General features: G+C 39.8%; 1 protein-coding gene across 1 annotated transcript in view; it reads right to left on the bottom strand.

Annotated features, from left to right (window-relative positions):
- Window positions 1–449: 449 nt before the first annotated feature.
- Window positions 450–11441, bottom strand: part of LOC121528938 (transmembrane protein 150A-like) — a 33140-nt gene continuing 22148 nt past the window's right edge. The window contains exons 7-9 of the mRNA XM_041816595.1: window positions 9753–9880; window positions 2244–2421; window positions 450–1495 (exon numbers count right to left, since the gene is read on the bottom strand). Of these exons, the coding sequence (XP_041672529.1) occupies window positions 1236–1495; window positions 2244–2421; window positions 9753–9880 (566 nt within the window). The 3' untranslated portion in view covers window positions 450–1235. The remainder of the gene's footprint in view (window positions 1496–2243; window positions 2422–9752; window positions 9881–11441) is intronic.

Genomic DNA, 11441 nt, shown 5'->3' with positions numbered 1-11441 from the left:
AATAAAGACAGAAAATAAAACATTTAAACAAAGGTGACTGACACCATTTCCACAGTAGTTTTTGTGTGTGTTTCTGTAAAGGTGATGCTGGAGAGATGGTGGTTGGTGGGCTCATGGAGGCCAGGCTTTCTCTGGGAGGGAGTTCACGATCATGGACCAGGTCAGAGCAAATCCCACAAATCCTCCAAAAACATTCAAAGAATCAAAATGTATTCTATTTCATATTTTTATGCTTTCTTTGTTCTGGAAGGCTCAGATAAATCTTGTTTAAAGTGGCTCTGCAGAGATTTGGAGGATGAAGGTTTATTTGCTTTATTTACCCAAAAGCAAATTCTAAAATGACTGTTTAAAATCAAAAAGATCGTAGCACATTGAAACAACATTAAAACATGTCGGGATTCCCCACGACACTCAGTTTGGAATAAAAACATCCAGGAATGGCATTTAAATAGGAATGTACTTTTTACTTTAATTCTTTGGTTCTTTGCTTACAATATAAAAACTTTATTTTATTGTAAAATTCCCTCTGTATATGATAAAATACAGCATTGCAGCTTCTTACTGGATAGTCTGGTCCCGTTGAAACAGTAGACACTGGCTGGTACAGAGGCAGTGATATGAGCTTGTTTTGGCACAGCTGAGTCAGGATATATCAAAATATACAACAGAGCTTATCAGAGTGTTGTTAGCAGATACTTTGGCATACATTACCAGGGAATACTTTGATTACTTACAACATTTAAAACTCCCATTATTTCAGGCAACAAATACAAAAAAACACAATTCAAGCACATTAAATGAAGGCATTATTCTTGGCACACAGTAACTTTTCATGGATTGTTGAAAGTTTTTCATAAACTTCACCAATCGTGGAGCCGATTATGTAACAAAACTTCCTGAGAGTAAAACAATACAGAGCTCAGAGTCTGAACATCCAAACATAAAAACAAACCAAGGAGCTTTAAGACGGGACAAAAGGCGACTTCAGCTGAGTGATTGTTTTATCAGAGTTCAAACAAACAGTGAAGGCTGTGTGGATGACTCTGCTGGAGTATGGGTGCAGAAAGGCACTTCAAATCTTGTGCAAAGCGAGATAAAGTCTGTGAAGTTTCAGTCTTTGGTCTCTTCTCATGGCCGTGTGCAGCAGTGAGCGTGTCGATTTTCAGGCTGCAGCTTCCAGCCTTTTGATTCAGTCTGAGTGTCTTCCAGGTTTCATAAAACATCCCACCATTTGTTTACAGGATCGATAAGTTCTCCGGCTGACGGAGGTTGGAGCCCACCTCTGATTTCTGTCCAGATGTAGAGAAGCTCATCATCCCCCCTCCCACTCCGACTCCTCCTCCTCTTGACAGGACCATGAGCGTGTCCCCTGACATGCCGCCGAACTCGAAGGCAAAAGTCCCATAGAATATCATGATGAGCATGCAATAGATCCACTCAAAGATGGCGGAGGCGTGCTGCAGGACGAAGCTCTGCTGGCAGAAGAAAACGCCGCCTGAGGATCAGAGGTTAAGGAGAACAAATGCTGCATGGCAGAAGAGAGGGGAGGTTAGTAAAGACCTGAGGGTGTGTTTCTGTCATGTTTCATCCTAGTAGTTTGGTACAGTTTGCTGATCTTGCTGGAGTCCCCTCAGCCAACAGTTCCCTTGGTTGCTAGGCAGGTGTGTAAGTCAGATGTTGATAGCTGCATCAGCTATGTGATAGGGTAGCATCATAGCAGCCCTTTTTACTTGCACAAAATCCTAAAAGTTCACTGTATTTACTGGTACATGTGAATGCAAACAGCTGTTTTTCAGCCTGACTTGACCCTGAAAGCCCCCTAGTATTCTTACTACACTCCATTCCTCCACTGACTGACAGGCAAATTGCAGGAAATCCTTCTGATAATCAAGCAAGTAGACTCATAATACCATTTATGTATTATACTGTAAGTGAAATCACAAATTGCAATAATATGCAGTATAATTGCATTTGCTCATTATGACCAAATCATGCAGCTCTATTAAGAAGCGCTCTGAGAAGGAGGTTGTGGGCACTGCCTCTGTAGGCACAGGGCCATAAATGTAGACCGTCATATTTGTCATCTCGTCTTTTGTTCCACTGTATGGCATTTAAATGTAATGTCAGAGTTTCCATATATGAAGCCAAAAGTAGAACAAGTGATCTTTGGCATCCATGTACTTTAAAGCTCAAATGTTAAAACAAGACTGAACTAGCTAATGAATAAAACTAATAAAGGATACTGAGCACCAGAGCGATCAGAGCCAGCAGAGCCATCATCATTCGGAGATGTCCGATCCGGTACTCGTCCTGCGTCTTTGCCAGTCTGTAGGTCAGAGCCGACTGTAGACACACAAACAGCATGCTGGACGGGAACGCCACTCCTGCTCCGACGTAGTGGAGGACTTTGGCAAAATCCACCTGAAACATAAACACAAAAAGCCCAATCATTAGTGCATCATAAACAGTTAATTTGTTTCCTAATTTGCTTTAGACGCAGGATTAATGCAAGGTTTGTCCTTTATCAGCCACGAGCCCTAATATATGAACTCTGTTTTCTTAGGTTGAGACAAGGTTGTCAGCATGCTGCTTTTATTCACTCATTCTTTAGGTTTACATTTATTATCATCATCTGTATATGTAGAATATTTTTGGATACACCAGCAGCAGACTTGCCATGGTGCTGAGCAGCCCATCACTTCGGTGCAAACAGACATTTTAAAAACTTTTGGATGGATGCTATGATTTTTTTTAACCAACATTCATCAAATCTGGAGGAGGAAAACATTTTTGAAATAGTTCACCCAAAATAGTGAGAAATATTCTCCTTGATTTGAAGTAAAACTTTACAGGCAACCACAAAGCTCGGTTGTGGGGTTTTGAGTTAAATATTGGGTCATATTAGCTGTAAACATTTGTCTTTACCGCTCACTGGGTGATTTTTGCTTTTTAGCATGCTACATAAGACGGCTGATGTGAAAAACGTCATGCCTGCTGACATCAGGCAGTGGTTTTAAAACTTTGTCAAAGGCACACAACCAAAGTCTGAGGGTATAACATTCATATCCATGGAAAAAAAAAAGCCTATTTAACGTGTATTTAGTTGTCTTTAGTTCTTGTGTAGTTGTAAAAATAAAGTATGTTTTTACAATTTCCTACACTGTACCTACACTTGCCTCAAAGCACAACATTTGGGAACTACTTTGTTATAAAGCATGTTAATATTAGTAGTATTTTGTTACATTTGCAGCTCATTTAAGAGCTAAAATCACTGCAGGATATTTTCACAGGCCAGAGAGCCCTCACTAATAAAATACTCCTTGATTTCCATTATCTTGACCCTGAACTCAACTCCATTATTGTTTATATCTCCTGTATTTTTATTTTATATCCCCAAAAACATAAATAGAGTTGAAATGTAATCATAACTCTAAAATTATCAAGTCTTGGTAATGTTCTTGTCCTTTTTCCACAAAATGATTTTTCACACATGAGCTGATTTTCCTGTCGTAACGTCTGATGGCAGCCAATCAGAGCAGACAGTGGCACAAGTGTCATACAAACGCACCCATGATTACCCTCTTGACCTGACAGAGGCATTCTGGGTAATTACTTTTACATCATCACTTAATAGTGATTGTTACAGAACAGAACAAACTGCACCAGAAAGTGCAGAAGAGCAAAGCTGAAGGAAAAACGATAATGATAGTGTTTTATAAAACAAGATCCTCATAATCTCCTCTGAGCTGATAAATAACCTGCTCATAACATCCGCTTTAAGCATCATACACTGAAAACAATTTATTATGTTCTGCTCATGAACACCTGTTTTATTACAGCAGCTGGTTTAATGGTGACACAGGCTGAACGTGGAGTTTAGAGAACAACAGATGAGTTTAGAGGGAGAGGAAGCAGCTGGTAGAGCTCAGTGATTACAGGGAGGAGACACAAAGGGAAGAAACAGACGTTCTAGGTGATTTATGTGCCCTGGTTTTACTCAGATCAGCTCAAGATCTACACTTACATCACAAAGAAGAGAATATAAGTTTCAACTTCACGCCTGGGAAATTTAACCATGACTAAGAAGTTTACATGTTTATAAAATCAAACTGCAGACTTCATGTTAAAGGGCTTACAGGAAGAATTAAGTCTAAATGTTCAGATGAGAGTTGCTTCACTTTCCTCTCCAATTTTATTTCATCTCCAAATGGAAAAGCTCACTTCAATTCACCAACACACCAAGTTTGTGTTGGTGAGAAAGTAAATTATTTATAGTTTACATTCATCACTTGCTTACAGTCATCAATGAGCATCCAAATATCAACGTACTTACAACTACATTGGTAAATAACGGCAAATTTCAACATTTGTTCTGTTTATCCAGCTAAAAAAATGTGGAACATCTTCAAAAACTTTGAGTAAAACTGTGGACCAGAAGTACCACTAAAATTAGTCTGCCAGAATTTTGATGATAAATTAGTGAAGCAATTTACTGAATAACAATTCCCACTTAGGGCTGTCTAAGATCAAGGGTTTAAAAGCAGTTTACCCTCAAATTTCAATCATCAGCTGTGAGTAATCACTGTTTTTTTGGAAGTCAAATATTTAGCATTTCAAAACACATTTTTCCCATACTGATAATGTGAATCAGTTTTTCACAGTGTGATGATTAGTGAATCAACTTAAACCGAAGAGATGTTTTCTATGATGTTAATCTGTCAGAAGTGAAGCCATGGCTAAAGCTAGGGGGCACTTATAAAGAGCTTGTTTAGTCAAATACTCTGCTGAACACTTATACAATAAGAAACATGCAGGAGTGCATGTACAAAATGACTCGCTGACATCCAGTGATCCTTAGTTAATGTGACAGCATTTACACTTCAGGAGTTTATGTTTAGCTGCTTTCCCTGTGACAGTTTCTCAGTTAAGCTCAATTATTTGTTATGCCTTAACTTGTGATTTGTCTTGTCTTCAGAGTACTTTTATTTTGAAAGAAAACAAGGAACTTTTGTTCGACTAAAAGTAATATTAGTTTAGCCCCAGACCCAAAAAGAGCTTGCTATGGATTAAAAAATAAATAAGAATGTTTAAAGTGAAGGTGGAGATGACTTTTGACTTGTCCACTGAGCTGCCTGAATTTTCAAACTGACATGAGACAATAAGGAGCAGTGGTGGAGTTATTTGACATCACTGTGAGAGCAGCAGGATGCTACAGTGAGTAGCATCCACCTTCAGCTGTGTTAGCCCTAAATATCCACCAACAATGACAAAACTGAACTCAATGAGGGTGAATAAAACTGAATGCAATAATATATCAGACATCATAATAAATGCTTTAATGCTGACAGCAACACTCATTATGAAAACTAACTTCAGGTTTAAAAGTCTACTACATTATTTTGTTTGGGTTTTCATAAGGTGAGTGGACAAAAAAGAAACCTGAAATAAAAACATAATAATTTTGCATTTTTCACCATGGCAATCAATTTAAGATCCACTCATCCATCATCTTTACCACTGATCCCGTTTAGGGCTGCAGCCAACAGCAGCTGTCAGTGACGCCTTAGACTGGTTACCAGTCAGTCACAGAACAGTGGCACAAACTAAAGAGTTCATTGTTAAATAAGTTGTTCAATCAAGAATTAGATCGATAGTAATTCAAGAGCCTGGATGGTCTAGCGGTAAAGCTGGACCCTATTCAGTTCCACTCTGTGGCTCCTTTCCTGCATGTCACTACTGACTCTCAGCCCTGTGTCTGACTATCTGCGGACTTCATCTACAAAATAAAAGCATAGAATCCTTTAAAGTACATGTTCAGAATATGACTGTAATTTTTTTAAATAAGATGTTTTAATATGACTTGGGTAATCTTTTCAAAATGTGTTACAAGAGTTCAAAATGCAGACTAATTTATCTTCAATAAAACAATAATATCTGGCATATGTTCATTTGTTTCCACTCTGCATCCTAACTTTGCTGGTTTAATGTATGGATGTAAAAGCGACCGTTGTGAGTGGATGTGTGAGCAGCATGTTTATACAGTATCCCCCTCCCTTAAAGACTGGTGCCATGATTACTGAAATCCAAACACTGAGGGTCATTATGTAAGAGGAGACCGGGAGGAGAAGCCTTAGCCAATCAGAGCAAAGAACAAAACCGGACCCACACACTGAGGGGTGAACATGATGAAGGACCCCGAGGATAAACTGATATGATGATAGTGAGGCCCAGACATGTGCAGACAGAGGAGAGGGCCTCAGACTAACTCTGACCTCTGACTGAGCATGCACATGTCTGAGTTTCACATCTTCACATTTAAAAACACTGTGATGGTAAAAACACGCATGTGTCCACTAACGGAAGAAGAAGAAGAGCGGCTGTATCACGATAACACTGACAATGAGAACAACTTTAATATAATATTCTTTTCTTTTTTTTTTTTTAAGATTATTTTTTGGGCCTTTTCGTTCCTTTATTAGATAGAGGAGGGCAGTGGATTGACTCAGAAACAGGGAAGAGAGCGGGGAGAGACATGCAGGAAATGGTGCCACAGGCCGGATTCAAACCCTGGCCGCCCGCGTACATGGTGCTCGCCTTTAACCATCTGCGTGCCCCAGCTTTAATATAACATTCTGAAATAAACTAATAGAGCTCCACTAACGCGTATCAGACAATTATTTCATGTTTCTGTGGAAAGGTCTGTGTATAGAAAGGTTTCAGCGCAGAACTACTAGTAAAATTTAAAACATAGTTTTGGCTGAAATAAGGCTGGAACTTTAATGATGTTGTAGTTCTGACATAAATACATTTTAACATATGCTAGTGCTGATTTTGATTAGGCTGCACTCAGGACATGAACACCACTCTCCTGTTAAAATTCTTTCATTTTATCACTCTGACCTCCCAACCGGAACTTTAGCTCCTCTGCTACAGCTAAGAAACATCGACAGGTGTTAAAATATGAGGCCAATGCTGGAGCCCAACAAGATGCAGTTCCATAAGTGTCCACTTGAAGGTGGCGGCAAAAACCAGAGAAACACGTTTTAGATTAAAACGCCTGCTTCTCCAGAAACAATAGTAGACCCTTTCTTGATCTCTAATCCATGTTTTTTATGTTAAATGTGTGTGTGTGTGTGTGTGTGTGTGTGTGTGTGGGGGGGGGGGGGGGGCTTTTATAACTAATTATTTGATCATGTTAAAGCTAACAACCAGAACTGGGTGCGTGTTTGCTGCTGTGCATGTCAGCACTGGCATGCACAGTCACAGCATTCATGCCAGGTGTATGTCTGCAGTGTCTTCCTGCTGTCAAAGCCATGTTTTTTTCACTGTTTTTACCTCATTAACTGTCCTTACAGTGGCTTGATTCCTTGTATAACTTAGGTGGTAAAATTTCAGAATAAAAGCATTCTGTACAACAAGGCCAGTTTCTCCACAGAAATACTAAACCAGGCTTTTACTTTGAAAAGTAGGAGCCTGAAGTGTAGCTGTACTGTGTTATCATCATGAAGTGATCTCAGTAGTCGATGTCTAAGTGTTGTGATCAATCAGTTTAAGTTTGATATTTACTTCTTTAACTGCAGGATAAAAGAGGAGATTTTTTTTTTTTTTACTGGGCACAGAAAGTCACCTGTTGGACAATCTAATCTGTTTTTATGGTCAAACATCAGAGAAAGTCTTACACAAAAAAAGTGATGAATAAACATCAGAATCATCAGTCAGCTAAGTTACCATTCTAAACGTTAATATTGTTATCAGCCCTTATTTTTGCAGTCGTTGATTCTGTATAAATTTACATGATTGGGGTCATAGGTGAGTTGACACGTGGGCTTGATAAAGCTGTCAGGAGGCTAAAATCACGCCTCAGCTCCAACTCCTCAACTTTTTCTTGATTAAAAGTTGCTCTAACACTGCATTCGCAATATGGAGGACCTTAATGAAACCACACACATCAGTGGAAGACTGAAGACTGACATTATCTGATGCCCTCCTTATTTCCTGTCAACTTTTCTAGGGGCTCTAGGGATCTAGTCTGAAGATAAACCTTCATCTGGAACATGATAAACCAAACTGAAGACACATTAAGCCATATCCTCCACCATAAACCACCAACACAGCAGCAAACAGCTCACTCATACAGGTGGTGAACCTAAAGATGAATATCTGGCAGCTAAATAGATATTCTTAAAAAGAAGGTGCAGCTAAAAAGGGAGCTTAAATGATCGTTTAAAGTACTACATACATGTAGCTTCTCTCCTCTCTGCACATGCTTAAACACATACATGTAACATTCAAACAGTGAACTACATTCCTCCACAGTCAGCACATGTTCATCTTAAACAGACAACACCTGAGGCCATGAAAACTCAGCACTTAACATGTGTGTAGCTGCATGTAGAGTGTGTCTTTGAGCATCACCTACATGTCCGATCACGTTCTGTACTGTAACTCTCCTTCTGTACTGTAAATCAGACAGTCAGCACAAAAGGTCAGCCTCACACCTTTTCTGCTCCTTTAAAGAAGAAGATCTCCTTAAAAACTCTTCTGCCTAGAGCTCTGAGGACAGAACATGACACGCAAAGAAAACATCTCATTTTAGATACTGTAGTAATGAAGAGATGGTGTCTGATGATCTGCAGACTAAACAAATATGACATGAGAAGAGATTTGCAAAGTGTTGACAGACCTGAGGGTAGAAACTTTGACAACTCTACTTGAGCTGGGACAGCTTAAAAGCTGTAAGCTCCAGTTAAATAAGGCTGGTTATGAACTCTTTATTTTAACTTGGGCTTTGATCATGCTAACATGTTAGAGGGTGGTAAAGGAGTCATTTTATGCCTCTTCTGCATGAAGAGGATCAATCACCAGCTTTCTGATTATTATCAGTGGACAAGGTTTACCTGTAAATATCATTTCCTATGGACTCTCTGTGCAGCACTTCGGTTTTAAATTTGATATTAAAACTATGTTAAATTGCATTTTCCCTGTTAACAGAATAAGTTCACATTCTGTTCAGGTGTCTCACATGCAGGTTTTCTCCCTGCTGCAGAGATTTGATCTCAGTGTCCATTTGTGAAGTAGGACGCTCTGAGCTCCTTAACCTCATTTTTAATGTGTCACCTTTATGTCCCAGAGAGGCACTCAGCTTTCTGTTACCATGACAAAGACCCTCAAACCAGGAGAAGACATAACTGCAACGACTGCTCGGTGCCTGATGGCCCTCCATGTTATCAAAGACATCAAACCAGATGTCTGCCTCAACTATAAAGTCCACATGGAACCGCGTTAAGACGATGAAATGCCCCGCTGTCTGCACGCCGACCACGCCTGCTTTATCCTGCAGAAAACTTCAAACATCCACCTTCAGTAAAAACAAAGAAAGTAAGACTGACAAAGACAGGAATCACCAACAGAGAGATACACATCTCTGTGTGAATGAATGCTTTTTGTTAATTATGTAAGAAATTATGTAACGATCACCTCACAACATGAAGCTTTTTAGCAGCAGGTTCAGGAATTTTATTTGTTGATTCATTTAAATGATTTATGTAATCAACACTTTTATTTTTTGTGCTTTTGATATTGTTTGATCACATTTCAAAAGGGCCATTCAAGTCATTGAAGTGTAACTCTGCCCTTTTTTCCCTACATGCATCTGTGTAAAAGTTTGTGCTGCTGTGCAGAAACCTGGAAGCTCTGTGGATTAGCATGATTGTGCAATATAAGGCTTGAAGGGCAAAAAATTAGTAGATTACCTGGAAGTTCCCCACCATGATGAGTCCAGCAGCACAGATCCATGAGGTGGAGAGACCAGCCGTGTTCAGGACACAGTTCTGATGTTTCTCAATGACATGAGCGTAACGCAGCAGACCGATCAGCATCACTGCAAGAAGAGAGAGATAAAATCCTTACCTTATATAATCACGTTTTAAATGTGTCTTCATCAAAATCTGCAGCCCTCTGATCAAGAGCCATCGATTGTTGAGGTCATGTAAATTTGCAGTACTTCTCACCAGAAGAGCAATGTCTTTATAAAGACAGAAATTATCTACATTTCTTTAACTTCTGAAAGAGTCCTCACTCTGCTCTCTGCGTCTTTGTTGAACTTCGCTCGTCAGACCGTTACTGTCCCTCAGGTTTGAGGCCAGAGAAGCAGCGTGAAAAGGAAACATGAATTGCTGAAGCTGCAGATCTCAGTATGAGCAGATTCCTGGACGCTGTTTATCAACCATCAAAGCTTCTCAGCAGCTTCAGCTCCTCTCCCACACCGTTCCCGCCGCTCACATCTGGAGCTCGCCATGCCGCAAACATCACAGAGCGACTGTTTAATGTTCATATTGATAATCCAGCAGAGAACACAGTGGTCAGATTTTAGGCCTGAACGGGTTATCTGAGGGTTCCTCTGTTTGATGCACAGTGAGAGTTGGATGTCTCCGCTTTTAACTCGCCTCAGAGTTTAAACAAACTGACTGACAAAGTTAAACCGAGGACTTTTATAGCGGAAAGATCTTGATTTTGGAGAGAGCTTCAAGAGAGAAAAGCTTGCAAAAGAAAGCAAATCGACAAAAACTGTATAATTAAGTATTTTTATAATCAGACAGAACAGATAGTAGATCTGGTAAGAGCAGGCCTAGAAACCTTTCTGTGCAGGTTTTCTAGCTAACATTATCAGAGTAGTGACATTAATCCATGCTAGAGTACTAAAGGAACAACCCCAAAATTAGGGTCTGACCTACCCCTTCCTGAGCTACAACATTAGAGACTAGAGGGGGTTGTTGGCTCTCCCCTCCCTCCCCTCAAAGACATCCACAAGAGTCGTCTCCACAAGCGGGCCTCCAGGATCTTGATGGACCCCTTGCTGCGGATTTCTAACCACAGCTTAGACGACTGTTTTCTGCTACAGAGGAGACTGCCAAATGAAATTCTGTTGTAATTTTACTATGCAATGACAACAAACAATCTACCTTGGCTGTAATGAGTGGTTGTTTGAGTTACTGTCGCCCATCATCTCAAACTAGTCTGTCCATTCTCCTCTGGCATCAACAAGGCATTTTTGTCCACACAACTGCTGCTCAGAGGATATTTTCCCTTTCTGGACCATTCTCTACAAACCCTAGTGATGGTTGTCCATGACAATCCCAGTAGATCAGCAGTTTGTGAAAATCTCAGAGCAGCCTGACTGGCACCAACAACCATGCCACATTCAAAGTCACTTACATCCCCTTTCTTCCAAAATCTGATGCTCAGTTTGAACTTTAGCAAGTTGTCTTGACCACGTCTACACATAAAGTGGCCATGAGTGTATGCTATACTGCAATCTTTCTTTATTTCTGTTCATATAACAAGCATAGTTTAGCTATGTTGGTTGTTCTGTGTTGTATTGGTCTTCCTTCTTTACATGGTGACTGCATCACTGATTCATTCTTATCTACAAAGACATTGTC

This window comes from Cheilinus undulatus, linkage group 20 (assembly GCF_018320785.1).
Source record: "Cheilinus undulatus linkage group 20, ASM1832078v1, whole genome shotgun sequence".
In the NCBI taxonomy this organism is placed as follows: Eukaryota; Metazoa; Chordata; class Actinopteri; order Labriformes; family Labridae; genus Cheilinus; species Cheilinus undulatus.
This window is presented reverse-complemented; position numbering and strand designations above follow the sequence as displayed.